The sequence below is a fragment of the Pseudorca crassidens genome, chromosome 15 (assembly GCF_039906515.1).
Source record: "Pseudorca crassidens isolate mPseCra1 chromosome 15, mPseCra1.hap1, whole genome shotgun sequence".
Classification (NCBI taxonomy): domain Eukaryota; kingdom Metazoa; phylum Chordata; class Mammalia; order Artiodactyla; family Delphinidae; genus Pseudorca; species Pseudorca crassidens.
Genome location: NC_090310.1, coordinates 66,770,950 through 66,787,950, shown reverse-complemented (window position 1 = coordinate 66,787,950; position 17,001 = coordinate 66,770,950). Strand labels below are relative to the sequence as shown.

At 42.7% G+C, this 17,001-nt stretch overlaps 1 protein-coding gene across 6 annotated transcripts in view; it reads left to right on the top strand.

Annotated features, from left to right (window-relative positions):
• NDRG3 (NDRG family member 3) overlaps window positions 1–17,001 on the top strand; it is an 85,945-nt gene that overhangs the window by 45,538 nt on the left and 23,406 nt on the right. For all 6 annotated transcript variants that reach the window (XM_067708045.1, XM_067708047.1, XM_067708042.1 and 3 more), the window contains 6 exons: window positions 7,119–7,224; window positions 8,718–8,838; window positions 10,653–10,715; window positions 11,780–11,840; window positions 12,888–12,974; window positions 14,729–14,785. In XM_067708045.1, the coding sequence (XP_067564146.1) occupies window positions 7,119–7,224; window positions 8,718–8,838; window positions 10,653–10,715; window positions 11,780–11,840; window positions 12,888–12,974; window positions 14,729–14,785 (495 nt within the window). The remainder of the gene's footprint in view (window positions 1–7,118; window positions 7,225–8,717; window positions 8,839–10,652; window positions 10,716–11,779; window positions 11,841–12,887; window positions 12,975–14,728; window positions 14,786–17,001) is intronic.

Below are 17,001 nucleotides of genomic sequence, written 5' to 3'. Positions count from 1 at the left end.
TTTTTCCCTTGCTGCTTTCAATAATGTTTCTTTGTCTTTAATTTTTGCCAGTTTGATTACTATGTGTCTCAACATGTTTCTCCTTGGATTTATCCTGTATGGGACTCTCTGTGCTTCCTGGACTTGGGTGGCTGTTTCCTTTCCCATGTTAGGGAAGTTTTTGACTATAATCTCTTCAGATATTTTCTCGGGTCCTTTCTCTCTCTCTCTTCTCCTTCTGGGGCCCCTATAATGCAAATGTTGTTGAGTTTAATGTTGTCCCAGAGGTCTCTTAGGCTGTCTTCATTTCTTTTCATTCTTTTTTCTTTATTCTGTTCTGCAGCAGTGAATTCCACCATTCTGTCTTCCAGGTCACTTATCTGTTCTTCTGCCTCAGTTATGCTGCTATTGATTCCTTCTAGTGTATTTTTCATTTCAGTTATTGTATTGTTCATCTCTGTTTGTTTGTTCTTTAACTCTTCTAGGTCTTTGTTCTTTAATTCTTCTAGGTCTTTGTTAAACATTTCTTGCATCTTCTCGATCTTTGCCTCCATTCTTTTTCCGAGGTCCTGGATCATCTTCACTATCATTATTCTGAATTCTTTTTCTGGAAGGTTGCCTATCTCCACTTCATTTAGTTGTTTTTCTGGTGTTTTATCTTGTTTCTTCATCTGGTACATAGCCTTCTGCCTTTTCATCTTGTCTATCTTTCTGGGAATGTGGTTTTCATTCCACAGGCTGCAGGATTGTACTTCGTGCTTCTGCTGTCTGCCCTCTGGTGGATGAGACTATCTAAGAGGCTTGTGGAAGTTTCCTGATAGGAGGGACTGGTGGTGGGTAGAGCCGGCTGTTGCTCTGGTGGGCAGAGCTCAGTAAAACTTTAATCCACTTGCCTGCTGATGGGTGGGGCTGGGTTCCCTCCCTGTTGGTTGTTTGGCCGAGACGACCCAACACTGGAGCCTACCCGGGCTGTTTGGTGGGGCTAATGGTGGACTCTGGGTGGGCTCACGCCAAGGGGTACTTTCCAGAACTTCTGCTGCCAGTGTCCCTGTCCCTTGGTGAGCCACAGCTGCCTCCCTTCTCTGCAGGAGACCCTCCAACACCAGTAGGTAGGTCTGGTTCAGTCTCCTATGGGGTCACTGCTCCTTCCCCTGGGTCCCGATGCACACACTACTTTGTGTGTGCCCTCCAAGAGTGGAGTCTCTGTTTCCCCCAGTCCTGCTGAAGTCCTGCAGTCAAATCCCGCTAGCCTTCAAAGTCTGATTCTCTAGGAATTCCTCCTCCTGTTGCCAGACCCCCAGGTTGGGAAGCCTGATGTGTGGCTCAGGACCTTCACTCCAGTGGGTGGACTTCTGTGGTATAAGTGTTCTCCAGTTTGTGAGTCACCCACCCAGCAGTTATGGGATTCGATTTTATTGTGATAGCGCCCGTCTTACCATTTCATTGCAGCTTCTTCTTTGTCTTTGCATGTGGGGTATCTTTTTTGGTGAGTTCCAGTGTCTTCCTGTCAGTGATTTTTCAGCAGTTAGTTGTGATGCAGGTGTTCTTGAGAGAGGGAGTGAGAGCATGTCCTTCTACTCCGCCATCTTGAATCAGTCTCCCCTTTTGGTTTTATTTTGTGGGGTTTTTTTTGGGGGGGGGTAAGGGTGAGATTAAGTACTAAAGGTAGAGGTGACTTTATTCTCATTTGGGGAGAAAAAAAAGAATCTTATAGAAAAAGCTAAGGCCTTTTATCACCACCCCCAATCTCAGTTCCCTTTTCCCCTGTCACTAGAGGGTTTATTTCTCTGACAAGCTCTGTCATAGCACGGGCTTGACGGCTGCCAACTGCCCAAAATTCACATCCTTCCAGCTTAGCAGCCTCACTGCTAAGAGAAGAGATCTTTACCTGTAACTTGAGGGAAAAGGCTAGGGGAGGGGCTTCCCTGGTGGCGCAGTGGTTGAGAGTCCGCCTGCCGATGCAGGGGACATGGGTTCGTGCCCCGGTCTGGGAAGATCCCACATGCCGCGGAGGGGCTGGGCCCACGAGCCGTGGCCGCTGAGCCTGCGCGTCTGGAGCCCGTGCTCCGTGACGGGAGAGGCCACAATAGTGAGAGGCCCGCGTACTGCAAAAAAAAAAAAAAAAACCAAAAAAGGCTAGGGGAGGAGTCTTATTGGCTTAGTATGGGACCTGTGTGTGTGGGTCACATGCATATCCTTGGACTGCTCACTGTGGCCAGAGATTGGGGTGTCTGAATTGGCCAAACCTGGACCCCTTCCTACCTGGACTAGAGAGTCCATGTTCTGAAGGTGTTCTGAGCTGTTTCATGTGGGTTAAATAGTCATTCACTCTTTTCCTCCTCATTGTTAGCTAAGGCTGTGTGAAGAAGGTATTGGAGTTGGCTTTGAAAAGACAGATAGGAAAAGATAGATTTTATGTTGACATATTGCAAAAGAAGCTTTCAAATGAAGAGCATGATTTGTAGGAAGTCTGAGAGTGTGGGTAGTGGAAAAGTAAAAGTCGATGTCTCAAAGAATATTGATTTAACCAGGCTGAAATATCTAAGAAGTAAGAGGGGAGAGAGCTGAGGCTAGAGTCAGGGAGAATGTATTACAGAACTTTAAGAAGGAAAATATGATTTACTCATAGGCAGAAAGGCTGAGTAATTGTGGAGGCAGATTCTTTTACTACGGGATTAAATGAAGTGCAAATGAACTTTATGCCACCACACAGGGGTAAGGCAGTGGGGGCATTATATTAAAATTTCCTATATAGTAAATAACAAAAACTATGCCCAAGGCTCATACAGTAGCCTGCTTATTAGAAACAGAATAAAACTCATACTAATAAAGAATGTTGACATTTCCAAGAGTGTGTTGTCCTACAAGTTTACCTAAACTGTTTCAGACTGGCCGGGGGGAGGAAGAAGCACTAATAGATATGACGTGATCAAAATTTAACTACGTTCAGAGAGGTATGACAAGTCAGATTGTGTAATAACTCTGGTGATGGCACATCTAGCAGAAGGAAAAGGACTCAGAAAAAAAGGTGAACACTGATTATTATCAATTAATGGTAATATCCTAATCTCTCAACTACATCTTTGATTAAGAGGGAGAGGCAGTCTAAGATGGAGAAGTATGTTGTGGACCGATATGATTTCAGGTGGTTTTATAAGCCTGGAGAATAAAGGATCATGTTTTAAAAGTGCATAGTCTTGGAGGTGGTAAGTAATCAGAGAGTGCTGGGAAAGATCTATGACCAGAGCCTATTGGACAGTTTCACTGTGCAGTCATACCCTCTAGAATGCTGGGGTGAAGGGTGAGGTAACTGGAGAAACAGCCTTTGCAGCAGTGATAGTTGGCTAAAGCAGAAAGGTGGCAGCAGCGTCACCCCTGCAGTGGCCTGACCACTGGATCAGCTCCATAGCCAAGGTCTCTGCACACTCATCTCCAGATAGAGACTTGTTCAGGCCATTCACATAAGGTCACAAAGGATGTATTTACAAATCCACATGGATGTGAGTGTCTCCTTTCTTTTTGTATTACTTTGAAAATGAAGAGAAACCATAAGAGATACTGACAACCAAGGGTTGCTCCACATAGGGCAACAGGATTGACAGATAGGGCCCAGGACTCTTGGCCTTTTGATACTTTGGTCGCTACACAATTTGAGGGCATATTATGGGGAGGTAGGGGCTAAGATCTCCCTAAAAAGTTGAAATTTTGTAAGCCAATTTTAACTCTGAATTTCATCCAGATTATGAAATGATGACAAAGTAGTTACTTTGCCCTGTTGCCTCGTCTGCTTTTTTTTTTTAAAGGAATTCCTTAATTTTTATTATTTATTTATTTATTTATTGGCTGTGTTGGGTCTTCGTTTCTGTGCGTGGGCTTTCTCTCGTTGCGGCGAGCGGGGTCCGCTCTTCATCGCGGTGCGCGGGCCTCTCACTGTCACGGCCTCTCTTGTTGCGGAGCACAGGCTCCAGACATGCAGGCTCAGTAGTTGTGGCTCACGGGCCTAGTTGCTCCGCAGCATGTGGGATCTTCCCAGACCAGCGCTTGAACCCGTGTCCCCTGCATTAGCAGGCAGATTCTCAACCACTGCGCCACCTCGTCTGCTTTTTAAATGTGTTCTCTTTTGCCCCATCTGTTTTATCTCCCTTTTCATCATCCTTCTGAAATTCCTTGACAGCTCACTATCCCCCTCCCTCCGCTTGGCACCCTCCCTTTTCCTGCACACACTATCCCCATCAATTACCAGGTCTTAGGAGGTCCTGCTAACCCTAGGGCCAAAGTGTAAGTTGTTTTTTTCCCTCAGTTCTCAGTATCACAGCTGAGACCAAGCCAGGATATTTAGTCAAGACTCTCCTGAAGGCTTAGATATGACACAGGAAGGCTCCAGCAACTTGACTGTCCAGATGACAGATGGTTGCGCATTCTCTTCAGTTTGGGTTCTCCTGTATTGTCACTCATCTGGCAGGGGCTGGTTTCTCCCTGTCTCCCTCTTTATTCTTTCTTTCTCTCAAGAAGTGTAACATGAGAGAGAGCGAAGCCTCCTTAAGTTCATTTTCGGAATATATCACCTCCCAGAAGGAATCAAGTCCTAACTTTAGTGTACATTCCTTCTCCAAGTTTTTATACTTTAAATATATGTATGTAGGGACTTCCCTGCTGGTACGGTGATTAAGATTCCCAGCTCCCAATGCAGGGGCCTGGGTTCGATCCCTGGTCAGGTAAATAGATCCCACATGCATGCCGCAACTAAGAGTTTGCATGCCACAACTAAGAGCCAGCGCAACTAAATAAATAAATATTTAAAAAAATATATATATATATATGTAAACATATACAATCTCTATAGTGTTGCTTTTTAAAAATATCTACATACGTAAGTCATATATCATATACAGATCCTTCTGCATTTCTACTCAGCATTGTTTTTTCAAGATTTTCTCTGTGTATTAATGCTTATAGTTCTAGTTCATTCATTTTTGTCTGCATCTCATTATATGAATGTCATAATTTATGTTTCCTTACTGATGACTAATTAGACTACTTTCAATTTTTTGACATTATAAATAAGGCCTCAGTGTATATGTATATATGTATATATATCGGCACATATCTTTTGTGTGTGAGTGTGTTTGAGAATCGCTTTAGATTATCCCTAAAAGTAAAATTGCTGTAGGGTGGACATCTCTTAACTTTACTAGAAATTACCAAATTTTTCTCCAGAGTAGTCGTTCCAGGTTACATGCCTACCAATAGTGTATGAAAGTTCTTATTTCTCTGCATCTTGGCCAACACTTGGCATTATCTGACTTAAAAATTTTTGCCATTCTGGTATGTATGAAATTGCATCTCATTGAATTTAATTTGTACTTTCCTGACTGCTAATAGAGTTAATGTCTTCCTCTTCAGTTTTCTTTCGCAGCATCCTATTTATTTCTTTCACAGCTCTGATCACAGACTATTGTTATGGGTTGGTTGGTTTGTGTGTTTATTGTCGGCCTCCCTGTGTAGAACGTAATCTCTGTGAGAGCAGGAATCACATCTCTCTTGTTCACTGTTTTGTGCCCAGAGCTCAGTCCAGGGTCTGGTAGTAGGGCTTCACTAGATAAGTAGTTGTTTAGGGAATGAGCCTGATGATGGTGGTGGAGGGGGTTCCTCAATAAGTGATGTTACCACGTGAGAAATGTTCATACAGCAACAGGAATTTATGTCTTTATATTCCTCCCATCCAAACCCTGTACTTTATTTCATAGCCAGTTCACAGTGCCTGATTCTCTCCTTCATTTCTTATTCGCCCTTTTCAAGCCTTTGAAGAGGATGTAGCAAGCAGTAATAGAGGATAGCAGAAATATTGAGTCACTTGTGGTTTGATTTGCTAGAGAGATACCTGCTGTAGCTTGCAGCCCGTGATTTGAGATATACTGACGTTCGATTAGTGTAAGATTGTTCTGTGCCCCACATGAGAGAAGGAACCAAGGCTCCGATGAGGTTCATTATTAGGTAGGAAATTAAGTTGGAAGTGCTTTGCCTTTGTTGAGATTCTTATTGACAGAGTTATTTTGTCTCAGCTACTATAACACTTCCTGAGATAGGTACGGACTTTGTCAGCAAAAATTCACTAGGCTAGGTGTGATAATTCATTTTTAAGAAATACAAATGTTGAAGAAGACTGGAATAAATCTCAGTTACTTTTTCTAGAGTCTCTTTTTTTCCTACCCAACCGCTCTTAGTGCTGGTCCCAGTAGCTCTGATTTCATCTTGTTCTAGCTTTATTCAGTTCCTGAGCTCTGCTCTGGCTGCATCTTAAATTTTACTCATTGCCTTGGTTAGGACCCTTTAGGATGCAGGGAACAAACCCACCCAAATATCTTAAACCAGAGGCAATCCAGGGATGTCTCAGAACTTAACAGCACACACAGCCGGAACCAGGAATTAAAGTGGTGGAAATGCGTACTATAAGCTCCCAAGTTTACTTCTCTTTTCAAGAGAAGAACCAAGCTGATGATGGAATCTCTTAGTCCCAATTACAGATTTTCAGGGAAGGATGCTGACCTAGCATGGACCAGATGCCCACGTGACTCCAGTGAGCCATGGCCATAAGGTTATAGTCTACAGACAAGGCGGCCAAGAGCCACTCCTGTACTGTATGGATGACACAGAAGGGCAGCTCCCAGGGAAGGGGAGAGATTTTAGGCAGATACACCCATAGGTGCTATTGAAATTATCAGTTGTTGAACATGCATTTAGAGGCTCTGAAGCCTCTGCCTTTTTACCCAGCAGCTTCTTCACATCTTCTGCTTCCTTAACTTTCCTTTCCCCAGGTTTTACCTGGCTCCTCACTCAACTTGCTGATCTCCTTGCCATAGCCAGTTATGAATATATTCTCAGCAGATCCCTGGCTTCCCCCACTTAAGAAAGTGAGCTTTGTAGATAAGGTATATTTTTCCTTAGTTTGTTTATCTGGAAGGAATTAAAAAGTAGGAATATTCTGTATGATATAACATCCGTCTAGTTGGCTTATAATTCAGCTATGATGTGTCCTGCCCCAGCTAGTGGGAAACAGCAGTGAATTGGTATTGTGAAACTTCAGTAACCTGGGAAGTCTGTTCTGCCCTTGCTGAGACCTTTATGTTCTCTTGTTACAGGAACATGATATAGAAACAACTCACGGTATGGTCCACGTCACTATAAGAGGCCTACCGAAGGGAAACAGACCAGTTATTCTGACATACCATGACATTGGCCTCAATCGTATGTATTTGATTTTATACCTTCCCTATTTTATTATAATACATATTCTTTGTATATTTTTTTAAAACACACAAGAAACCCCAGTATTCTGATAAACCATAGGCTTTCTCCTCTATACCTTAACCTTCCCTCCTCATTGCTACATGTTAATGGCAGAATTAAAGTTCCTGGGAAGTACGCAGTTGAATGCGTTTTGGGGGATACTGGGATTATATCTCCCTTTGTGTCATATCTGCTAAAGGACTGAAGATTATATGATGAACTGGTTAAGAAAGGAGAACTAAAATCAGTTTTTTTAAAAAAACAATCTGTGCTTTGGTTTTTTTCATATTTCGGGTTAGAAAATTCAGAGCTTGAACTTAACTTTGTTGTGAGCTCTTCAATAAATTAGTAAAAGTATTCTTATTATAGCCTGTCATGAGTGACTTTAATTAATTAATTAATTTTTTAACATCTTTATTGAAGTATAATTGCTTTACAATGGTGTGTTAGTTTCTGCTTTATAACAAAGTGAATCAGCTAGACGTATACATATATCCCCATATCTCTTCCCTCTTGCATCTCCCTCCCTCCCACCCTCCCTATCCCACCCCTCTAGGTGGTCACAAAGCACCGAGCTGATCTCCCTGTGCTATGAGGCTGCTTCCCACTAGCCATCGATTTTACATTTGGTAGTGTATATATGTCCATGCCACTCTCTCACTTCGTCCCAGCTTACCCTTCCCCCTCCCCATGTCCTCAAGTCCATTCTCTAGTAGGTCTGCGTCTTTATTCCCGTCCTGCCCCTAGGTTCTTCGTAACAATTTTTTTTTTTTTTTAGATTCCATATATATGTGTTAGCATATGAGTGACTTTAAATGGACTTCTCTAGATGGTAATATAAGATTCTGGCCCTAGCCCCAGGCATACAGAGTCTACGTACATGTGTTTTCTTGCACGCTCCTCTGGCTTTCAGAGGCGGCCTGCATTTGAAGTTACAGTCTAGTGTTGGAGCTTTTGTTGCCTCTTTAGCATGAGAAGGAATTTGAGCAGTTCCACCAACAGGGTAGAAATTGAAGCAAAAACCCCTCCCTGCACCCCAGCGATTTTGCCAAGAGACACAGTCTTCCACATGGTGAATGTAAGCAGCCTAAGATACTCACTTTAGCCGGGTTCTTGGGATACGGTCAGTATCTCTCTGTTAGGTAGGGGAATAAGATGCATGAAAAATGACAGTATTATGGGTGTAAGATTGTCTTGTGAAACACCAGCATTGGTTTCCTCTTTGTAGACATTCTGTAGAATTGAGGATTAGTTATCCTTTTCAAGTTGTTAAGATGTCTGGTAGTCAGCCTTTAGGACAGCTTGAATCAGACAGATTGTTCCGACACTTCACTTTAGTGAAACAGTGATTAAAAGGGGGTGAAAGAGGACGATGATGTGGAATTGATTGAGTAGAGGAAAATTGGGGAGAAATGGAGAGCTTGTGACTTATGAGTGTTTTGCTCTTGCAGATAAATCCTGTTTCAATGCATTCTTTAACTTTGAGGATATGCAGGAGATCACCCAGCACTTTGCTGTCTGTCATGTTGATGCCCCAGGCCAGCAGGAAGGTGCACCCTCTTTCCCAGCTGGGTAAGACCACAAGCAAGACCTTCTGGAAGACATGCACTCAGAGAGCAAACGGTTAAGCTCCAGAGGGAACAGTAGCCGTGTGCTTCCCTCCAAGCTGGTTTTAGCACAGCCTACAGGTTATACTTGTCAACCGACCATCTGCATATTTTCTCTCCTTGTTCTGAGAGGACTGTTACGTATACTCTATTCACGAAAACTGCATGTTTTCCCATATCCAGGAATGGCCCTCCATGAATGGGAGCCAATCACAAGGCATGAGTGTCTGGAACACCCACTTCTCACTGTCTTTTAACTGTCTCCCTCATCTATTTTTTTGGTGTGTGTGTCCCTCCCTGAAACTCCCAACTACCTAGGCCCAAACTCAGATCCCTCTGAGCTTCCTGGGAGCACCTCCCCACCCTTACCTTCAGTCTGGTGACAGGAATTTGAATATCAGTATAACCGTTTGTTTGGAGGAGCTGCCCTGTCAGCTAGAGGTGCATTTAACTGGACGTGGGCATGGAGCTCTCAGCCGCATCCTAAGCCTGCTTTGCATGGTGGAGCCACAGTGTCCCTGACTCTTCCCTGGACAGCATGATTATTGAGGAGACCTTGGAGGAGGAATGAAAGCACAAGCTGTGGAATGCTAATTCTTCCCCTCTCCCTTTACTCGTCTTCAGAGCTGCCTTTGCCAGTGGCTGCTGTGAAATGGACCGTTGCAGTGTTAGAATCATAGCTAACACTTCCCTAGTACTCAAACAGTATTCTTGACGCTGCATTGCATACTTTACATTTATTAACTCATTTAATCCTTCCAACCCTATGGGATAGGTTTACTGTTATTCCCATTGTACAGGGGAGACCAGAGATATTAAGTACCTTGGCCAAGCTTACATAACAAATAAGTAATAGAGCTGGGATTTTAACCCAGGCATTCTGGCTCCAGAGTCTATGTTATTGACTATGTCCAAGCTATTCTGTCTCTTAAACACAGATTGGCCGGTGACCAGTTTATATCCAACAAGATTTAGATCCAGTTCCTTTTTTCTATTTTACGTACAAATGGCTCAAGAGCACTCCAGTGCTTGAAGTGTTTCAAGCAGAGGCAGGCTGACTTCCCTGTCAAACGTAGAGCAGATCCTGCCCCATATGTAGGGGGTTGTCTGAAGATCCATTCCATCTTTGATGCTGTAATTTCTATTGACACTTCCTACTTCTCTTGGATTCTTGGTCTGAGTCAGTTTCGGGCTTGCCTGACTGTCTTAGGATCCAGTGGCTTAGATCATGAACCAAATTCAAAAGCAAATAATAAAGTAACCGGGTTATTCTAGGCCTAAGTAAAGCAAATCAGCCTCTATGATGAGCAGCCCAGGATTTGCGACTACGTGCCTAGGCCCAGTAAAGCTTTGTTTACTTTTGCACTTAGCTGCCTAAACCTAAGCAGCAGAGCAAGAGCAGTAGGTCGACTCTTACTGCTAGAAGTTTACTGAGCCTGAACCCCAAATGAAGTGGTTATTAGGGGTTTGGAAATACCCTGGAGAGAACCGTATTACCTGTTCTTTTCAAATGGCTTCCTCTTGTTCCAGAGATCACTCTTCAGGTCATAGAAACATGTAGGAGTTTTTTTGTTTGTTTTTTACTTTCCTCTTAGTGTGGCCGTTGTAGAGAGTCACACAACATGCCACAATCATTTCCGGGTACCACATCATCTCCTTTGAGCCTTTGGTAAAGGGAATGCTTTTATCTAAGAACCCTGTACTTTTCTAGCTGTTCTAGTGATTGGGAACTATGAGTACATTCTAATGTAAGTAAGGAGGTATCCTTCTGGATTTCAGGTACCAGTATCCGACAATGGATGAGCTGGCCGAAATGCTGCCTCCTGTTCTCACCCACTTAAAGTAAGTTCATTCTGCAGTTCTTTCGCATGGTTTTTGTTTTTTGTTTTTTCGCTCTTTCTACTATGTGTCTGATCTGGGGGATACGACGATGAGCAAAACAGTATCGTCACTACCCTCGTGGAGTGTGGAGCTTACATTCTGGTGTGGGAAATAATTGACAACAAGGAAGCAAACAAATAGTCACAACTTACGTGCTATAGAAGAAGTCAGTGGGGATGTTGTGCTGGAGGATAAGGGCAGGGTGTACACAGATAAGGCTAATTGAGGATTGCCTCTCTAAGGAGGAGTCCTTTAGATTGAGGCCTGGAGGATAAAAAGGAGTTACCTAAACAGAGAGCCAGGACAAGAGGATTCCAAACAGAAGGAATATGTCCAAAAGGCCTGAGCCAAGTGAGCAAGTGGGAGAAAGGCACAGGGTGAAATCTGAGAAATAGACAAGGACCAGATTGCACAGGTCTCACAGATGAGGTGAGAATTTGGGATTTTATTCAAAAGACAAAAAACACCGAAGGGTTTTAAGTGCTATCCAATTTAGTCTTTTAAAATGATCACTCTAGATATGTAAATTGCACATCTGTAAAGCAATTTACATTTTTAAAAAGAAATTACTCCAGCTGTGGAGAGAATGGTTTAGAGAGGGGTAAAAGAGAAAAAGCAAGGGACCAGTTAAACTGTTACAACAATCAGGCAAGTAAGTGACAATGATAGCTTGGTACTGGATACTGCCCAGGGGATGGAATGGAGTAGGAGCAGGCAGATGGAAATACTTTGAAGGTAGATTTGCTGATGGGTTGGATGTGCAGGTATTAGGAGAGTGAGCTGTCAAGGATGACTCCCAGGTTTTAGTCATATTTCATTTAATCCGTAAAATCAACTTAGAAGTAGGTGGTCATATTCTTGTTTTATAGGTAGGGAACCCAGGCTCAGGAGGTTAAAGAAACCTGACCAAATTCTGCATCCAGTAAGCGTCAGAGCCAGATTTGAACCCAAGTGCATTCTTTTCATTATGCCATCCTACCTCCAAATGAGTTAACCCTATCAATGTTGGTGTGTCCCATTCACAGTCTGAAAGGCATCATTGGGGTTGGAGTTGGAGCTGGAGCTTACATCCTCAGCAGATTTGCAGTAAGTACACGGAGGATTAGTCTCAACACTCTTGAGGCACTGCCTAGGTCACAGCTCTTACTGCTGTGTTAAACGACAAGGAACTGTTGTGGGATCTCATGTCAATTTTTCTATAAATTCTGTCAACAGATACAGGTTTGTATAAGGCCTTGCTTTGTACTTATAACACCTGAAGAATAACAGATGAGGGCAAGATATCATCAATAAAGATAATTCTCAGAGAATACTTAACGGTGGAATTTCTTACAACCATTAAAATTTTGTAAGAAGAGCTTGTAATGATATGCAATTCACATACACCATAACCTTAACAAAAAGGTTAGAATACAGATGCACATAAAGTTTGTCATAGGCATAGGAAAGAACTGAAAGGAAACATGAAAATACTAACAGGTTGATGTTGTGTGGTTAGATAATATGAGATTTTATTTTCTGCTTTTTATAATTTCTCTGTTTATCAAATTTTCTATAGTGAGCATAATCGGAGGGGGAAAAGTAAGCTGGAAAGTTTTTAGTTTACATAGAAATGTTCTTATTGATTTTTGTTTAAGGAACTCTTTCCCAAATGCCTCCTGGGTGAAGGGCAGTCTTCTGGAGGGTGGTATCACCTATTCATGTGGTTTTAGAAAAAAACTTAAGAAGGTGCTATTGGGGACAAGGTGTATGAGTATGAAATAGCCAGTCTAAGCCTCAGTAGCCCCTTATGCCCTGTAGTCCCAAGGGCACTGCCCCAGCAGGGGAGACCCACCATGAGCCAAACAACTAGAGATACCAGGTGCCGTCCTCTGCTGTGGAAATAAAAACCGTCTCCCCTGTAGATCTTTGCCAGGCGAGATCATGTGATGGTAGTTTAGGAAGCTGGTTTTCCAGATGCTAAGCTAGATTTATAGAGCTCCTTTTCTAAATATCCTCCCTAGCACCTCTCTGACCTTTCTTACTTTCAAATCTGAGGCATTGAGGCCTTGTAAGAGGTGACTAACCATGCTGCAGTGTTTTTAGAAGAAGCTGAGAGTGGGGCTCTTTACTGTTGTCTTTGTCTTGTTTCAGCTCAATCACCCAGAGCTCGTGGAAGGTCTCGTGCTCATTAACGTTGACCCTTGTGCCAAAGGCTGGATTGACTGGGCAGCTTCCAAAGTAAGACCAGTGTCCATTGGCTCATCTCTTGGTCCCCTCTCAAAATGGCTTATCTGGTTTTTATTTTTTCTTTCATACAGTCAAGGGCAAGAAGTTTTAAGTGTACAGCTTGATGAATGTTTACACATGTCATCTCCACTTAGTCAATATACAGAACATTTCCAGCTCTGTGCTTAATACTTCCTCCCTTTCCCAGAAGTAACTGTTATTCTGACTTCTACCGCCATAGATTGGTCTTATACATTCTTAAACTTCGTATCCTTGGAATAATAGAATATATATTCTTGTGTATCTTGCTCCTTTGATTCATCATTGTCTGTGAGTCTCGGTCACGAATGGAATACTATGCAACCAAAAACTTATGGGGTTTTTTTTGGTTATTTAAGGAAATGTGAAAATTCTCATGTTTAAAAAAACAGATAATAAAATTTTGTTAAATACGTATATGCATTTATAAGGAAAATAATTTGCTACTGGTAGTTACATCTTTGGCTGGTAGCATTACAGATGATTCTTATTTTTATTTTATGTATTCTATGTTTTCCTAATTTTCTATGATAAACACGTATTGCCTTCATAGTTACTTTAAAATATTAAACTATTCCACCTGCCAGCAGACCAGATTCTAAAAAGTTTATCCATTCCTCCCCACATTTAACTTCTGGAGAAATGATGTATTTCCTAGCTTTGGATGAAATATATTAACAACGCTATTGCCAGATGCTATGGAAATTCTTTCTTACAACCTGACTTATTTAAAATTTGTTTTAATTCCTATCTAGGATGTGGGTACATTAAAACTTACCTGAACACTCTTCATAATGTGATACAACCTAGTAAAAATTCTTATAAAGCTTTAGAATGACCTTATGAGTAGTAAACATGAATGAAATAGGTTATTAATTCTTATTATCTTTAATGTATAACCTGTGGATCACTGATAACCCACGTGAACATTTCTGGGCTTCTTTCTTCCTTAATCTTTCTGGGACTCCATGACCCTGCTCCACCCGTATCCACATCTGTCCCCCTGATTTCCTCTTGTCCATCTCCACCCCCAGCTCAGTACTTCACCTCTGATCCAAGTCAGCAGTAGGAATTGAGCATAAAAGCAACAAAGAAGGAAGGCTTAAGGGAATCAGCAACATAATTTGAGATGGAAATTTTTCTGAAAATAGACTAACAGTCTGCAGATTTACACAGATTGATGCATTTATTAGACTGTGATGTGCATAGTTTTGAAATGGGAAAAATTAGGAGAAAAATGTTCAAAATGCAAGAACATTCTGTAAACATAGCAGTTTCCTCCCACTACTTGAAATGAAGATAGCAAAACTAAAAGAAAGAGAAAAAATTGTTTTTTCTTTTGGATGGCTTGGGAGTAGTTGTAAGTCGTTCCTTATTAACTGTAAACCCAGTGTAACTGCAGAAATACAGGCAGGAATGAAGCAGCTAATAGCTGTGAGTTCTCGGTCCCACATTTTCGAAGAAGCAATGGCAGCATTTCTTCTAGCCACCTATTTCAAAGCAGGCTATATTATTACCCTGGATGGAAAACTTTTCGTTTTTTTCTGACTGGTTTCTTGTTCTCGGGTTTCCTGGGACCACCATCTCATGAAAATGTGTGATACTGAGTTGTGTTGTTTATTTGTTGAAGGATAACATATATACAAGAAAGTGCACTAGTGAAGTGGACAGCTTGATACATTTTTACCCATGCTAACTCCCTTGACACCAAGTTTTTATCTTTGTAGCTCTCGGGCTTGACAACCAATGTTGTGGACATAATTTTGGCTCATCACTTTGGGCAGGTAAGTGCCTGTGCCAGCCAGGAGAGGGGTGTGTTTACTGGCTTGTGTGCAAAGTCTTACTCACCTCAGGAAAGAAGGGTGCCCCAGAACTCACCTGATCCCAGTGGGTTACCACTTTCAGTGCCGTGTGAGATGCACGTGGCCCAGCAAAGGCCAGTCTTAGGGGAGAGGCATGAACTCAGTGCCACGTGGCTCTTGGCATTTGGAGAGAGGAGAGAAGGCAGCCCCCACCGCCCACCTGTTTCCTGCGAGCAGATGCCATCTGTTCATGTTTGACAACATCATGTGCCTCACCAGGCATCTCTGGAGCCAAATGAGGGAAGGGCTTTACAGAAATAGAAGTTTCAGAGAAAAAGAAACCAAGAATGTTAGTGCTGAAAGAACCTTAGAGATTATCTTGTTCAAACCCCATGTCTTACTGGTGAGGAAACAAGTCCACGGAGGAAATGGCAATTATATGGATAATTGTTACGTGAAAGAGGGGATCCCAGTCCTCTTTTCAGAGAGAAAGTGAGTTGGATAACAGAAGTCTTACACCAATTACAATGTGTGTTTTCTCCTACACCACCAAACAATTCTCAGACACCAGCTGGGTGTCCTGCAGTTCAGCTCAATGATGCCACTGTCTACCTGGAGATAGGTCAGATCCAAAAGATGAGGGCTCGGCCCTAACCACCAGGCCACCCCCACTGCTCCCCCTTCCCCCACTTCAGCCACCAGTTGCCACTCCAGGTTGTCACCTGTGCTTCTGACCAACCAGCTATATAGATCAGAGGTTCCAACGGCCCCCTCCTTGGGTTCAGTTAATTTGCTGGAGTGGCTCAGCAGAACTCAGAGAAACATTGTACTTACTAGATTACGGGTTTATTATAAAAGGACATATGACTCAGGAACAGCCAGATGAAAGAGATGCATAGGGCAAGTCATATGGAAAGGGGCACGGAGCTCCCATGCCCTCTAGGGTGCACTAGTCTCCCAGAACCTCCACGCCTTCACCAACCCGGAAGCTCTGCCGCTCCCATACTATGGAGGCTTCATTACAGAGGCATGATTATGTGGCAATCAATTCAATGGCCAGCTCCTCTCCCCTCCCCAGAGGTGGGGACTGGGTGGGATTGAAAGTTCCCACCCTCTGCTCACAGGGGCTGGTTCCACCTAGAAGTTACCTAGGGGCTTTCCTAAAATCACATCGTCAACAAAAAAAGATACCTTTTTCAATCTCATCAGTTTGGAAATTCCAAGCATTATAGGAGCCCTGTGCCAGGAGTGGATGAAGACCAGACACATATTTCTTATTATAAATCACAACATCACAGATGACCTATGAAGAAGGAATAAATGAGCAATGAGTTTGGAGAGCTGTGAGGTGTCTGGAGTTGGGGAGATGAAAACAATATAAATAGGAGTAATGCGGGCTCAACTGTAGTCTCTGTACTGAAGGAAAATGGTTGGTGGGGAGAAAATTAGCATTTACTGAGTACTCATTCTCTGTAAAGCACTTTGACAAGTACTTTTAGGTACAAACTCAGTTATTTTTCACGTGGTTCTATTAGACTTATTTTATTTTATTTTATTTTATTTATTTATTTTTTTTGCGGTACGCGGGCTGTGGCCTCTCCCGTTGCGGAGCACAGGCTCCGGACGTGCAGGCTCAGCAGCCATCGTTCACGGGCCCAGCCGCTCCGCGGCATCTGGGATCTTCCCGGACTGGGGCACGAACCCGTGTCCCCTGCATCGGCAGGCGGACTCCCAACCACTGCGCCACCAGGGAAGCCCTAGACTTATTTTAAAATGGAGAAACTAAGGGCCAGAGAGGCAGCGTAACTTGCCACCATTGTCCAGATAGCAAGTGGTTTGAATCCAGGTCAAGCTAACTCCAAAGCCCATAGTTTTTTTCTTTCATTGAGATTTTATTTTATCAAAGGTACAAATTCACACATATTTTAGAGTAGAGAAGTTCTGCAGGGCTTATTACAAAGAATCTGCCACTCACCCTGTTTCCTTCTTCTTAGATTAATTCTTTTAGCTGATTCTTTTGGGTTTTGCCTCTTTAATTATTTACTTGCATATAGTAAAGGACACAAATCATAAGTGCATCTCAGTGACCTTTATATTACATACATACACTCCTTTGTAACCACCACCAAATCAAGATACAGAGCATTTCCCTCATCCCCTAAGTTTCCCTCATGCCCTTTCCTAATCGCTATAATCCC